At 41.5% G+C, this 16,098-nt stretch overlaps 1 protein-coding gene across 1 annotated transcript; it reads left to right on the top strand.

Moving 5' to 3' along the window:
• Window positions 1-46: 46 nt before the first annotated feature.
• Window positions 47-13,136, top strand: KIFBP (kinesin family binding protein). Its single transcript, XM_064464674.1, has 7 exons — window positions 47-443; window positions 2,411-2,509; window positions 6,871-6,950; window positions 7,059-7,242; window positions 8,380-8,464; window positions 10,787-10,899; window positions 11,611-13,136. Exons 1-7 carry the CDS (start codon window positions 90-92, stop codon window positions 12,487-12,489), a joined length of 1,794 nt encoding a protein of 597 aa, XP_064320744.1. The 5' UTR covers window positions 47-89; the 3' UTR covers window positions 12,490-13,136.
• The last annotated feature ends 2,962 nt before the right edge of the window (window positions 13,137-16,098 follow it).

Raw genomic sequence — 16,098 nt, 5'->3', positions numbered from 1 at the left:
GGGCGGGTCCTCCCCGCTGCGCGGCAGTGATTGGCCGGCGGCGCGCTGGGCGGCAGTGCACGTGACGCTGGTCGGCCGGGGGAGAGAAGATGGCGGCGGCGGCGGCGGGAGGCGGATGGGCCGAGGTGTGCGAGAAGTTCCGCACGGCCCGGACGCTCTCGGCCGTGGAGTCCCGCAAGGACCCGGAGACTGAGCCCTACCGCTCCAAGTACAGTGCCCGGGCCTTGCTCCAGGAGGTCAAACAGCTGCTGAGCGCCGCCGAGGAGGGCGGCGAGGCGCGGCTGGTGGCCGTGCGGCGGGCCGTGCTGGAGTACGAGCTGGGCGTCAACCACACCGACACTGAGGAGCTGTCGGCCGGCGAGGAGCACCTGCAGCGCTGCACGCAGCTCCTGGAGCCCCACCGCCTCTCCCCAGACTGCGTCTCCCTCTACATACAGGCCCAGGTGGGCCGGGGCTGTGGGGGCCGAAGGGCTGTCTGTGGTGCGGGGCTGTGAGGGGTTCTGTGGTTGTATGTGGGTGGTGTGAGGGTGCTTGGACCAAGCTGTGCGGTCTGGAACGGGGGATTCATGGCACTTCGCTCCCCTGCTGACAAGTACGGCTTGTTAAGTAATAAACATCAGGGCTGCTGGCATTTATTTTGTGCTGGAACAAATAATTCGCGGGTGAGGGCTGTGGAGGGATGCTGCACTCTTTCAGGGTTGCTGCTGATGCCTCTGGGTGTGCAGAGCGTCTAACAGTGTTCTCTTAATAAAAACTGGGTGTAGGCAAAGCAGTGTCCTCTTCAGGATAGTTTGAGACAGAACTTGTAAGAACTGAGCGAGAATAAATTAGTAGAAGACCTCAGTATGTCCAGAACTTTTTCGTGATTCATTAACTGTCATTTGTTGTCAAAGTAAAGTTGGGGGGATGCTTTTATTTATGCAGTATCTTGAAAACATAAATTGTTCTCAGAAGATTTCATTTACTTGTTTGCTTTTCAGCCTTGCCTCTTATCTCTTAATCGATTATATTTTATTCCAGATGAGTAAATATAGTCTTGCAGGGCTAGAAATAATATGCCCCTCTCTATTCTGAAGAAAGTAATACTGTTAACAAAATTAGTTCTTATCACATGAAGATTCACAAAAGGGCCTTTGCTCAACTACTCCATCACGGTAACTGGCATATAGTTAGATATCTGTCTCTAGACTTTAAATGAAATAGAGCAGTTTAGATGTCCCTGTCAAAAATGGCTGCTCTAATTAGAACAGGTTTAGTAGTACTTCCTTGTCAAACATTGCAAAACTGTTAAGGAATTGTGTGTTCACGTGGAAAGGCAGTAGTTAAACAGTGACTTGTCCTGCATTGGTTAAATTAACTGAGTTGTCTGGAATTCATGAGGTTGCATCTGCTCATTGTCCTTCAGCATGATGGCTACAAATATCTTACTCATTATAAGAATGGAGATTGCTCGAGAAGCCAGTCAAAATAAGATAACATCTTCCCAGTGTGCGTTGCTGGGGAGTTGTTGCTTTTGTGGCTGAGGGCCGGGGATTCCACTGTGCTTTTGAATGGGTGGGTTGGAAACAGTACTTTTCTCTACGGGACTAATGTTGTCCTTTGCATGGGTTTTCCTGTTTTGGGACATTTAGGAAACAGCAGGATAAACTTTCTGTGTTAGCATATGAAGTGCTGTTGGTCCAGCAGAAGACAGGTCTTCTATCATCAGGCATGCAGTTCAGAGCAATGATGATAAATGAGCATGCCCTCGGTTTTCTGTCCCCAGGGATGTAAAAGACTTGAGTATCTAATAAAAAAAAACCAACCTGATATAAAAGCAGTTATGTCACCAGCGGCCACTGGCATGTTCCAGGTTGTATAGAGTATGTTGTTACAGAGCTGACTTCTGTTTTGAAAGAAGGAGCATTCTTTTTCCTTGCTGGGCCTGTTTCTGTAGCCCTACTTTTAATTTCTGAGCTTCTGCATGAGGATGCATATGACACTTCCTGTCTAATTAAATTTGGTCCATTCCAGTGCTGGGCCATGGGCAAAGCATTTCTGTTCATAAACATCATGCTACGTGGTGTTTTCTTTTAAAAATCATAAAATGGAATTGAAAGGGACACGGAGCTGGATCACAATTACACATCCTAACTCTTTTAAAGTTATTTTTTAGCCCTGTTGGATTTGGTAATAATGCTGCCTAGGAATTAAATTAGCACATCAGACATGGATTGTTATTAATGCCTTCAGTCTTTGTTAATAAAGTTAGTGATACTTTTTGGTAAAAGGTGGGTACACAGATGCAGTAACAAGTTATGAAGTACATGTACATATAAGGATGAAGACTGATAAATTGTTTGGAGAAAATGTGCGATGTAAGTGGAACGTAATGAGAAAATAACTATTTTGTTTTTCCTTTTACCTTTAGAACAATCTAGGTATCCTGTGGTCTGAAAGGGATGAAATTAAAACTGCGCAGACTTACTTGGAATCTGCAGAAGCTTTGTATAATCAGTACATGAAAGAGGTACTGTGTTTATTAATATTGTGGCAGGTTGTCTTCGATGTGCCACTTACAGTTTTAGTAATCTTTGAAAAAACATGCAGTGGAATTGGAGTTTTTGAGCTGTATACTGGCTGCTGTGATACTTTTGAAAAGCAATCTGATTTGTACTGCTAGCATAGGAAGAAGCAATCTAGAAGATCACTTGCTAATTTCAAAATTGGCTTATTCAGGAAAATAATTCTCCTCAAAAATAACAGTCCTTTTTGAAAGCTCTTTGATAATCCGAAGTTGAAGCTAGGCAGAAGTTGGCTTTTAATAGAGACTGTTCTTAATCTTCGCTTGGAAATGCTATAGAATGTCAATCCATTGCTTTCTGTGGGAAAGGGAAACAAAACTAATATTTGCATGGTTTGCTCTGACTGCACAATATTGTGTTGAGGCAAGTAGTTTAGTTCCATATCCAAGAGGACAACCTTATAAACAGCTAAACCTCTCATGCATATTAAACAACCTTTTGAGTTGTGGATTCTGCTGTGTATCAACAAAGACTCCCTTGTGCTTTTTTTAAGCTCTTTGCAAAGCTCTTCCTACACTGACCTGCCTCAGGGAGAGTTTGTGAGTGTGCTAGAAACATTTGTAGCCTTAAAGGAGCAGTATCTGTGCTTCAGGACAGCTATAAAGGTTGGACAGAACTTAGATTAATGAAATTGCAGTTCAGGTTTTAGGTGAACTTGGTTTATAGCATGGATTATTACAGAAATTTTAGAATGGGTTAGTTCTTATAGGTTATCTCCTGCTGTATTACCACCTTTCTAGCCATGCCGGTCTACAGCGATAGGCCAGGTAGTGGATCCAGGAGGGGAAAAAAAGAAAAAACACTTGCACTGAAAAGCTTGTCTGTTTGTTTTCTGCCCTCTGGATCGGTTGGTCTAACTAGAGGTAGTACATCTCTCTGCAGACCCTCTCTCTAATTAATTCCTGATGTTCAACCTAAAAATTTATACCCAGCCAAGCACGACATAGTTGGCTTCTACATTGCCCCTAAAAGGTTCTGGCACTTGCTCCAGTGATTATGGATTTGTACTAGTGCTACCACATATTTCAGTTGATTAAACATGCTGCCAAACGCTTCACCTGTTTACCATGGGCTTTTCTGAAATGGTTAATTTTTGTTAGTTATCTGTGTTTGTTGTTGGGCAATGGCAGTGAGCGTTCCTCCTGGGGCTTTGCTGCCCGGCTTGGGTATACAGGCATGACTGTCAGTAAGCCCACATGAAATCACTTGTCACATTTTCCCCTCCCGCCCCGTATATTTGAGGGCATTTTATAGTCAAATGTGTCTATGTCTAAAGACACTTCTTTTAGAAAGCAACTACACCAAAAGACTGTTTCTGCGATAACTTTATTGGGCTTGTGTCATATCTTTCTGAAAAGACTTAAACTGTATTTGACGTAATTCACAAAGAATTGAGATAAAAAAATTAAAAGCAGGGGATGAAGGAGCTTGTCTAGCTGCTTTATGGCTTATAAAGAGGACTTGAGTTCCTTGCAGTGGTGTTTGATATTTAGGATTTGTACAACTGTGTCAACATTCATAATTCAGAAATTATAAAGATATGACTATACTTTTCTTAAGGTTCCCCATTTTTAGGCTATTAGGAAGCCTTCCTTTCTGGGAATCTTTGGTAAATTGTTGGTGGTTTTCCTGAACTGGTGGATTAGTTGTTTTCTAACTGGGTCTCATTAACTTACAAATTGGGTAGTGTTGGTTTGTTCCCCACCTGTTGTGATTTTACCCCAGCCAGCAACCAAGCCCCACACAGCTGCTTGTTCACTGCCCGTGGTGGGATGGCGGGGAGAATCGGAAGGGTAAAAGTGAGAAAGCGCATGGGTTGAGGTAAGAACAGTTTAATAACTGAAATAAAGTAAAATAGTAGTAGTATTACAATAGTAATATACAAAGCAAGCGATGCACGATACAATTGCTCACCACCCACCAAACGATACCCAGTGTGTCCCCAAACAGCGATTGCCTCCCCACCCTGCCCAAACACACACACACCACCGCCCCCACCACCCCCATTTATATGCTGAGCATGACATCACATGGTATGGAATATCCCTTGGGCCAGTTGGGGTCAGCTGTCCTGGCTGTGCCCCCTCCTGGCTTCTTGTGTACCCGGCAGAGTATGGGAAGCTGGAAAGTCCTTGATTAGTGTAAGCACTACTTAACACACTGGTGTTTTAGCTGTTGCTATCAACATTATTCTCATCCTAAATCCAAAACACAGCACTGTCACTGCTACTAGAAGGAAAATTAACTCCCAGCTGAAACCAGGATGCCCTGCCAAGCAACTAGAGTGCAACCAAGGCAATTGCAAGAAAATATTTATTTTGGTAAAGTTAAAAGATTCCTTTACTTTCTGCTCCTGAATGCTTTGAGTTCACATCTATTTTTAAATTATTAAAAAAAAAATAATTAGTTATTGTACCAACATCTTGCTATTAGGAAAGGTATTTGATTGTTTAATGCAGTATGGTGAAAAACTGAGGGTGCTAAACTATGGGCTGGAGCTTGGGCTGATGAAGTCCACCTGAAACAGAGGAGAATTGCGGACCTCTTCCTTGGGATGATTAAAGGCATAAAACTTGACATCAGGATAAATCTGTAGATGCAGGAAGGAGACAAAGGTCTGGCTTACTGTGTCAATTCAGCTGCTTTCTTTGCAGGACTATGAGCTCTGGTCTTGCCAGAATATACCACAAATCTTGTTGGAAGGCTTGGGAGCCTATGTAAGGTTGCAAGCCTTTGTATCTCTAAAGAAAACAAGATGGAGTGTTAGAAATTGACAACTTAGAAACCAATGAGGTATAAGCAGAAAACCCTAAAGTTTAAAAGGTCATATAAAAATTTATACTTCTGGCAGGTTAAACACTTTTACTTGTTGCTGTCTGTTTTGGATCCATTTTTTCATGTTTGAAGATGAATTAAAAAATTCCATTAAATACAAACGAACAAATCCCTTCAGGATCTTTTTAATTATAAGAATTATGAACATGAGAGTATGTTTTCTTCCCTTTAAAGTTAATGCAGTCTCTACTGTTGCTCCTTCCCTGCTTGAGTCTCTGTTACCTTACGAAAAGTATTTCTCTGGTCTGCTGCTTATTTATTGCCTTAATTTTTCTTGGGCTAAGATATTAATGGGTTTAGGAAAGGGCTAGGAAAATTGCATACTAAACTGGGCTTCGTTGCTAGCAGACATGTTGAGCATTTTTCAGAATGCACTGTGCAGTGGTAAAAAGCCAGCTTTAAGAAAGACATCTTCAGCTGAAGCATGTTAGAATTGGCATCTGAACTTATTCACAATTACGAAGGAAATCAAATAAGTGCAGACTAATAAAACTTTGCCATAAGCAATGTTCGTCTGTTGGGTTTGACAGTTATGCTGCTGTAACTTTATCGACAGTTGTTTTAAGGAAAGGTGGAAGAGAGCACTCCTAAAAGATGTATAGTTGCCACCATTCCGCATTCATCTCAGAAACTAATGTCACGGAATGCTTTAAACAAAAGTTTAAAATCAGAGTAACTTCTGTGTGCACAGCAATACCTTGCTTTGTGTTCTTGATCAAGGAGAATGAACTATTTTGTATGTGTCACGAGACCCGTTGCTGCATAAGGATTCTGACAGAAATCATGGTTTAAAAAACAAAAAAGCCCTTCTAAATGAAGTAGTTCACATCATTAATAACTTGCATGTGGGTCATGCCTTATATCAAGGTTTGGCGCCTTCACCCTCCAAAGATGTTGTCTCATTCATGTATTTGAGTAAACAGCCTTATCAGCTTGCGAACAAAGGGAGTCATTTCACAGTAGCAAGAGCAGTTTTTACACCAGGTCTGCTGAACACTCGGCACATCATGTTCTTTGCAGTACTTCCTGCAGGATGTTTTCTTGTTACTGATTAGTGCAGCTGGGCAAACGAATATTTCACACTTGAAGGCATGCTTAGTATTAAAATGATGCTTTAAAACACACTATGTTATTGTACAAACTAAAGACACCCAGTTACAGATCTGTAGGATCCTGGTTTAGTATTTCAGGTGCGGACAGCATGCATTACTTTAAAGTATGTAAGCAGAAGTCTTCTACAAGCTGAAAACCTTATAATTCCATGTGGAATTGTGGCTTTCTTCCTTTAAATCTCTTGAGTTTTGTGGCATTGCTCCAGAGATGTGACATTCAGATAGGCGTAGGTGTGTTACATGAAGTTTTATTGAATTTGGGAATGAAAAACGGTAAATCGTCTGCAGCCAGAAGAGGGAGCACTATGTTACAAAGTAAGAGAAATGTAGTTTACTGAATACATCCTGAACTCTTGCAGGATGGAAATCCTCCCCTGGATCCCAGTGAACATTTCATGGCGGAAGAAGAAAAACTCACAGACCAAGAAAGATCCAAAAGGTGGGTGTGTAACAGCATACCTAGGTTTTTATTCCTTTTTTAATTTATGAGGGTATATTTAGGGAGGGGGAAAAAAAAATATCTAAAGAGACTGTTGTTTTTTTCTAGATTTGAAAAAGCCTATACACATACTCTGTATTACCTGGCACAAGTCTACCAACACCTGGAGATGATTGAGAAAGCTGCTCAGTATTGCCATACTACTCTGAAACGGCAGCTTGAGTATTGTGGCTACTACCCAGTAGAATGGGCACTCAATGCTGCTACGTTGTCACAGTACTACCTCTCCAAGGTAATATAACAAATGTTTTTCTGCTGTAATTATATCATAAATGTGTAACTATCAAGTAAGACAATCGTTCAGACAGCTGTTTGAGAAGGGGTACCCTGTCGAATTAAAAATGTCCTGCAGAAGGACAAGTTGTCTTCTGACATGAAACTTCTGTTAGTTTTTTTCTGAGAGGATATAGTGGCTTCACTTTCCCATGGTGGTGTGATGGCAGCGGAGAAAAACGAGCAGGGTTGTAAACATTAGAAAAGTTCTATAGTTTATGAAGACTTAGCAGTGATGTTATGTGATGCTTATAAATTAAACTTAAGTAATCAATTTTAAATTGTTTCTTACAATCACATTGTTCTGTTGCAGTACAGAGTTTAAAAACAAAAACATCTTAGAATGGAGGTGTTGCACGTTGTATGTTTCCTATAAATTATTGTCCTTTGTACTTCAGTATGTGCTTAAGGCTTCCTTGAGCCTATGTGAACATCAAAGCGGATGTGTAAGATGGTAGCTGTTTGCTTTCACACATCTGTGTTGACTCCTAATAATCCACTATGTTAGGAAATGCTTCAGTCCTATCTAGGAATTTCTATATTCTAGACTATTCAGATGTTCTTATCTGATGATGACATCTAATGACAGCTAATGCTAATTTCAGTAGTACTTTGTAATCTCCGTGTCTTTGATGTATTTGTAGCACTAATCATCAAACAATGCATTGCCGAATATAAGTAAAGGAATCTAAATCTGACTCATAATGTTGACTCGTATGTCCAGCTCATTCTGACTAACGTGATACAATCTTTACCACAAGACATCACTTCCTTTACCGCAAGGAAGCGATAGTAGCATAGATCAGAACAGTGAAAATGTTCACAATGTGTATGTGTCTAATATGAGAAGCAAAGCTTGCTGTTGTGGCTGTGGCAGAGAGAAAATGCTTGGTTAGAAAATACTGTGTTCAGTAGTAGATGTGGAAGAACTGTGTCTTTTCTTCCAGTGTCCGGGGGAATATGCCTCAGAGTCTCTCAGTTTTACCATTTCCCTTGTGTTCATGTATCTTTACTATCTGGGGTGAGGCGTTTAGCCAAGCTGAGAGCAGTGTTTGGGCTGCTTATACCAGTGATAAACACCGTTTCTTTTTCTCAGCAATGCTTTATGGAGTCTCGACACTGTTTAGCAGCAGCCAGTGTCATCTTTAGCCAAGCTGGACAGGTGCCATCTGCTGAAGACAGTAAGTTCGTATAAAAGTTTTGAATAGAATATTGTGAGTTAAGCATCATTGATACATAATGTTAGAAGTGAAGTCTGGCAGTATCTACAAAACTTAGCCCAGTGTTAATTTTCTAAAATCTTTTTAATTAACAAGAAAGTGGAATGTTTCTGAAGAGCTGCTACTACAGCTTAAGACTGCCTGTGAGGAACAACTCAAGTGCTTCTTGCTGGTGTTTCAGAAAGCATACCAGAATAAAAGTGAAACTTAAAACAATATCCATTTCAATTGTGGCAATGTCTCTGTTCACTGTTTGTCCTTGTACATGTGCTTAAAATGCAGCTTAACCTTTGCTTCTCCATGATCAGAGGGCAGCGATTCAATGAACCAAACCAGATGCTTCCTGGGAGTAGTTTTAAAAGGGGGAGGGAAACTGCAGCTCTTAAAAGCCTGAAATCCAGGAGTTACTTACATTGTCTTGAGTTGCTGGATGCTGCAGCCTCATTAGAGGCTGTTTTTGGGGTTGTATCTCCTCTCCTTGTTGTTTTGAGTATTGATGCAAAGGAACAACTTTGTGGTTCAGTGCAAAAATAGATGAAAGAAACTTTTAGAGAACGGACCATAATTTTAGGACCTGTGGTTACATGACAGTGTCAGTACGCAACATAAACAAAGACTAAGCCTAAACCAGATGTACCTACAGCACAGCCTTTTACATTCTGTGTCTTGGGCGAATGAAGGCTTCACATCAATACAGCTTTAACCCTTAGAGAGTGAGCGAGTACTCAGAGTAGCCCCTGTGTGAGTTGGTAACTCTGACTTTGAACAGTGAATATATTGGTTAACTTTTAATGGTTTGAGCTGTTTAGAGCACAAGTTCTTTAATGCATTTGATGTTTTTATTTCAGGTTAAAATATAACCTGAATAGACACAACTGAGTTTTATTTAATTGAAGTTGAGTGACAGTACATTAATTGCTTTTAGCAATTGCTCGTAGCTTAAAAAATATAGAACTCGATGCAGTTGCCTTTCTTACTATTTAAGTACTTTGAGGATCATGTCCAAAAGCATTTTAGTTTCAGGGAAGCAGGGCCATCAAGAGTCAGGTTATACTATTCTGTTAGGGTGTTTGAAGACAGTATATGAGGAAATATTCAGTAGGTCTGAATCAGTGTTTGTGGGCTTCCATAGCTACCTCACTGCACAGTTGTCAGAGTTCGTTAATATGATATTTAAGCCAAAAAAATGAGGTTATGTTTTTGATACATGTGTAGAAACCTACAGTCAGTTATGGTTTCAAATTCACGTGAAGAGTGGAAGTGGTAGATAAGAGTCGTATTTTTAATGGCTTTTTATAGATTTCTTGTGTGATTTTTGGTCAGCTAACTTCTATCTTGACATTCTCCTACACCAATGGGAGTAGCGTGTTTGTTTCAGTGGAGTAAACGTTCATCCTATTTTCCCTTTTCGTGGAACAGAGAGCTGGGCTGTGGACTTGATCGTTATGCAGAAAGGTCTAACGTACAGAAAGACTTAATACATAGCCAGCATTGGCCGCTCTCAAGCGCATTCTTTTTATCATCTTAATCGGAACATAAACACAGTAACAAATTCTTATTTCCTTAATAAGAACAGCTTGATTGGCTCTAATGAAAGATAATGAACACAGTGGATCTGAGTCTGAAGTTGGCTTTTTATTTGGTGAACAGGAATGCTAGCGTCCCCTCATTGGTCAGCTAATTCACTGCCTTCTGCCTAGAGACTGGGAGATGAGCTCTCCTTGGAATCCGTTTGGTTTCTGAAAACGTTATCTTGAGCCGTCAGCAGTCCTGCTACTTGCAACAGTGGCGAGACTGTGGGGAGAAAAATACAGAAGTTGTAGAGCTAATAAATCTTGTGTTTGTACCAGGTAGATTAACCAAAGGCAGTTCCCCCTCCTTTTGTTCCCTTTTTTGGTAGCAAGTCTGGGGCCCGTTGCAATACAGACACTGTAGTCATCCTCAGAAACAATTACTGGGCAGGCAGCTGAATCTCAGAAAAGAGACATAAAAACCGTTTCCAGTAAAACACCTCCAAGATCAAAGCTCATCTTAAACGTACATTATGATCTATTTTTGGGGAAGAATTTTTGCATGACAAATCCATGTTCATCTTTATGGTTTTCTACCAGAATGACAGTTTACAGAATTGTTACATAAACTAACACAGAGAACATGTTTCTGTCTAAAAATGAGGAGAAAATTAATTTAATACAAGTAATGTATTCTTTGCATGTAACATTTGAGGTTCTTGCTGGAGTGCTTGACTTCTTTTAAGGTTTTCACATGTTTACATCCATTCAGGAGATGAAACGGAGCAAGACCAACAGGACCTTCGACAGAGAAAAGCTGAAATTGCAAGGTGCTGGATTAAGTATTGCCTGAATCTCCTGCAAAGCGCTCGGAAATTACTTGAGGTAACAAACAGATCTGTTCTGTAGCTGCCATAGTTTAAAAACAGTGTCTGTTTTGATGTTTGTAACAGGAATCAATTCGTAGTTGATAGCAAATCATAAACGATTGCCTGGTGAACAATACAGTCGATGCTTGCAGTGTAGCAGGTGTTTCATAGTGCGCTCTGACTTCAATGCAGCATTTAGAAATAAGCACGATAGGACATCAGCTCCGTAGTGTGATCAGTGCACTGCTTGTACAGCAACTTCACAGATTTCTCTCCTCTCTGCTGCGTTTTCTTGCGGCTTGGTTTGACAGATGACTTATTTAATTGCTAGTAAGAACATCTTAATATGCAATGGTTTGCGTGCTGGTGTTCTCATTCATGCAAGCGTTTGTTCCATTCATGTAATCGTTCTTTTGAATGTTTAAAACAGCATTTGCTGAAGTGCTTTGCAGAAGCAGGGCCTTTTGGGCTTTATGTTTATTGTTTTGGCTATATTGTCACATGGGGTAGGGAGACTAAATTGTCTTAGTCTTAACTTTTTTACAGAATTGAGACTAATTTACATGATATTTTGTGAACATAAGGTCTAATATGCCGACGCATCTTCTCTTCTGTCTTGTTGCTAAGTAGTTTGCATTTCAAAGGTACCTCGTAAATAAAATGATTCAGTGTAAGTCACTCTTTGTAAGCCACCTGCATTTTTAATTAGCATGCTTTGTCATTTCAGGATAACATAGGAGAATTGGATCCAGACAGGCAATTGGAACTTAAAGCCCAAAGGAGAAAAGAAGAGGATGAAAAAGAGAAGGGCAGGAAAAAGGCTGTCCTTTTTGGGACAAGTGATATATGTGACTCTGTCTTAGCCATGGAAGAGAAAGTGAGCAGTGCATATCCTTTAGATTTTCAAGAAGCCAGAGAAATCTTTCTAGTTGGTCAGAACTATGTTCAGGAAGCAAAAGAGTTCTTTCAGGTTGATGGTTATGTTACTGACCATATTGAAATTGTTCAGGATCACAGTGCTTTGTTTAAGGTCCTTGCTTTCTTTGAAGAAGACTATGAGAGACGTTGCAAAATGCACAAGCGTAGAATAGACATGCTGGAGCCTATCTATGCAGACCTGAATCCACAGTACTACCTGTTGATCAGTAGGCAGCTTCAGTTTGAACTGGCCGACACCTATTATGAGATGATGGATTTAAAGGTAGCTATTGGTAACAGGTTGGAGGAGCTAGACTCCCACACAATTAAAAAAATCAATTCTCTGGCTCAGTTAGCGATCAAGTATTATGAACTCTTCTTAGATTCTTTGAGGAACCCAGATAAGGTGTTTCCTGAAAAGCTCGAGGAAGATGTTCTTCGCCCTGCAATGGTGGCAAAATTTCATATTGCACGACTATATGGTAAGCTTATTACTTCGGATAGCAAAAAGCAGCTGGAAAACATGCAGACATCATTGGAATATTACACATTTCTGGTAGACTATTGTGAGAAGTACCCAGATGCTGTCCGTGCCATTGAAACTGAACTGGAACTCAGTAAGGAGATGGTGGGTCTTCTTCCAACAAGAATGGAGAGGCTAAGAGCAAAACTCTGTCCGTTCATATAAATACTTGCCTTGAAGGGAATGTGCACTATTAAAATGGTATCTGTCAAAACCAGTGCTGTTGGACAGCTGCTGTACCGATTGGTAGAACTAAGGTGCCTGCAGTTCAGCAGTCTGCCTCGAGCCTGCCGTAGTATATCTTTGTGAGAAACTCGGAGCTCTCCAGTTCAGTAGCTCGCCCACACTAATGGTATAAACTTTAAATGTAAAGTGAATGTCCAGCTAATGCCTTGTATTGTTTGTCCTGTATGTAAATATAAACCTTTTCTCCCTTCTGTTTTTTTTCCTTTGGCATATGGTTCAGTTTCTAAATGTAGTGCTGTATCTCTTGTTTCTCTTGGAAAATTTTTCTGAGAAACCTGAGGCACATTCTTCTATCTAGAACATATTTTATCTCTTCTAACCTTTGTCCCCAGAAAACTTTACCTGTATGAAGGGAGCTTTATGTTATTTTTGGTATTTATTTTGTGTGTTGCTCAGTGTTCTGTTTTTACCCCTGTTAATCAACACTTAGTTGATAGAGGCTCAATAAATGGACTAGCTTGGCTAAATGTTTTTTTTCAGAGTCCTTAGAATTCTGTTTCCTTGTGTCTTACTGAGATCCGATATATGTTACAACTTTGGCCAAAATAAATAGTTGTGAAAGTGTTTCCATGACTGTCTTTGGTAAAAGTGTGAGCAATTGAAGTACCAAAACCAAGAGCAAGAAAGCTGCAAACTTTCTTGCTTCTGGTGGAGAAGAGAGATGCCCCGCTCAACCGCACTGTAGAGATCTCACAAGGTAGAGGTGCTGCGCTCTAGTGCTCCCAACAGCTGCTGAGTACAGCTTGAAGGCCTGGGATGGTGTGGTCTTACCTTGTGCTGGTCAGGGAGCCCAGGCGCTGCCTTAGCAGGAGCTGCAAGCAGGGACCCCTCTGAAGTTGGTGCAGCTCCCAGCGCTGCGGAGGCACTATTCAAAATCTGCCTGTGCGCCAGCGATCGCTGAATTCTCTGTTAAAGCTGTTCTGATGGACATCGAGGACGACCTGATCTGGCAACATTCCTGATTCTATGCAACCTGTTAACCTTTGCTTTGTTCTAATTTAGCCACCTATTTACCCTTTATGGAAGTCCAGGCTGCATTTCTGACCTGAAATGTACACAGGGGTTTCTTTGTATTCCTGGCGTCCATAGAAGGATTATGAACCAGGAACTGTTTTAGATAAAATGTACGCTGAGCACATTGTCCAACTATATGAAGAGGTTATGGTCAGAGATGCCAGGGGATATGGGGAAAGTGAAGTGACAAGATAATGGGGTGCGCAGGAGTGTGCCAGTCTGCACCAGCAGTCTTGTCACCGTCAAGGTCGTGGGAAGACATTTACAGCAATAGAAGGCATTGAAGGAGAACAGTCAAAACAACCGGGGTTCTTCTGGAAAATGTAAGAAAGTGAGAGGGGGAAAAAATGATGTTAGCTTGGAGAGCGTGAGGGGGAAGCATGTGCAAGCAAGAAAGCATGTACATCCTAAACGTGTGGTGAAAATCTGTAGCTTGCAGAATTCTCTGCAGAAGACGTCTAACCACAAATAGGCCAGCAAATGGGTACTGGAAACAAGAGGCAGCAAAACACAAAATTAGACCAGCAACCTGCATGCATATAGAGTAAAGGAGAGTGTGTGTGCACATGCGTGTGTGGTGTTTCTGTTTCATTAAACAATTGTTACATCAGCCTTTAGGTGTTTTTCTGCTGTCAGGTCTTTAATTCAGTTTTTCCCATGGCCTGAAGGTAGGACGGCCCGTAGTTTCGCCGTGGAACAGTTCTCGGCGGGCTGTACCGCGCGTTATTTTTGTCCATGACTTCAATTCAGGGTAGCACGCGCTTTACCACAAACTCAGAACTGGAAAGTTAAAATTGTTTTTTACTATCTTCTAGCTTCATATTCAAGTAGAAGGTGGCGATACATGTTTGGGTTTGATTCACTGGCGTTTGGTTTTGTTTCTTCTATTCTTCACTATTCCTCCTTTGAGTGCCTCTGAGCAAATTTTTTAGAGCAAGGATTGGCTCATCAAACTTAAGTTTACTTGTAATTTGGGGAAGGATAGATTTTGGGCTATCTAGCATACGAACTAATTCTTTGTTCTTTTTCCTGCTATATCCTTCAAATACTGGTCTGAACCAAGTGTTAAAAGTTACCTGCAGGGCAGGCAAAGCCGAGCGAGGCGCGGGGCGGCGCGTCCCTTTTAACTGGCAGTGGTGTGCAGAGGAGCACCCTGCGCTTGCCAAAATCCTAGCGAGAGCTCAGCAGATAGGTAGGAGCGGGTCTGTAGTTAAGAAGGCCCGGAAATAAGAGAGATCAGAGCTTTTTTGACACAGCTGTGTGGTTGGTGCTGTGGTTTGGAGACCTCTCTCCTCTGAAGATATCCCGGAACGCTTCAGCTTTGCAGCTCTTCAGAAGAACTGTACGGTACCGTGCAAATACATTTCATATAAATGCACAGAGAATTGCAGAGACCGATGACGCCGAGTCGCCTTCTCCTATAGTAAATATTCAAGACTATGTTGTGGTCCTTTTAAGACGTGTCTTTTTAAGGAAACCTTTTGAATAATTCCTGTTCAATGATTTGAGAAAATGAATTTAAGATTGTGTATTTAGGTTAAAAAAAAAAAAAAGGGGGTGGGGAGCTTGTTGGATTAGGCAGCAAAGCTCCCTTCAGGAATGTTGAGTTTTAACTGTAAAGTATGTGTGAGGTCAGGCATTTATTTCAAAGATTAATTAAAGATTAGGTTCCTGTGAACTTAATCTAACCTGCATTTGTACTCCTTTTTGTACAGCAAAAATATCTTACAACTGAAACCTTTCTGTTGTTCTACTAGTTTTTCCTCCTTAGCATAAAGCAGCGAAGTTTACGAGAAGCCCATGTTTGTGCAGAATTCATATCAAGGGTGAGATCTGAACTCAGAGGCTATAACCTCAGCGTACTTCTCCAAATAGTGTGTAGTAGGAGAAGTAATTTGGTTTGATTAAAAGCACAGTTTTGTTTCAATTGAAATGCTCTTAATTCTCGTGCTGGCCAGAGACATGGTATGTGTTATAAAATGGGTTTATTGGGAAGGTTATGCTGTGCTTAAGTATTTCAGGAGAGAAAGGAACCAGTGCCTTGTTGTCTGTCTCTCCCTACAAGCCCATCAAGGGAGGCTCTTTCTTTTTTCCCTTGAGGGGAGCAGCAGGAGGTGACAGCTGCGTCCTTTGCCATTCTCCTCTCTTAGGCCAGCCAAAATACCAGGGGAAGCAGGCAGAAGCGAGCCCTCGCTTCCCCTTTGCGGCAGTAAAGCAGGTTCCTCCGTGTTGCAAGGGCAGCAGCGAGTGGCAGTTGCTGCCTCATTGTGGCAAAAGCAAAAGGTCCCCAGGCTGGGTTTGCTCTATTTGCGCACCCCAAAGCTCCTCTGTTGGGAGTTTTGATCCTCCCACGGCCCAGGCTCGCGTGGTCCTGGCGAGGCAGATTGTTTCCTTCTCGATCTGCAAAATGGAGTTGCCTCAAGGTATCGGTGCAGCGCTTCCATGTCTGGAGCTGTTGCAGGAGCCTGCTTAAGCTTCACATCAGACAACGAGAAACAAGGCTGATCCTGTTAA

This window comes from Phalacrocorax carbo, chromosome 13 (genome assembly GCF_963921805.1).
Source record: "Phalacrocorax carbo chromosome 13, bPhaCar2.1, whole genome shotgun sequence".
Classification (NCBI taxonomy): domain Eukaryota; kingdom Metazoa; phylum Chordata; class Aves; order Suliformes; family Phalacrocoracidae; genus Phalacrocorax; species Phalacrocorax carbo.
This window is presented reverse-complemented; position numbering and strand designations above follow the sequence as displayed.

What these genes read in the sequence shown, in the direction of transcription:
- KIFBP (XM_064464674.1), top strand. Translation starts at nt 90, where the DNA reads ATGGCGGCGGCGGCGGCGGGAGGCGGATGGGCCGAGGTGTGCGAGAAG. An exon ending in ATAATCAGTACATGAAAGAG is followed by an intron (nt 2,510 to 6,870) that starts GTACTGTGTTTA and finishes GAACTCTTGCAG; the next exon opens with GATGGAAATCCTCCCCTGGA. An exon ending in GACCAAGAAAGATCCAAAAG is followed by an intron (nt 6,951 to 7,058) that starts GTGGGTGTGTAA and finishes GTTTTTTTCTAG; the next exon opens with ATTTGAAAAAGCCTATACAC.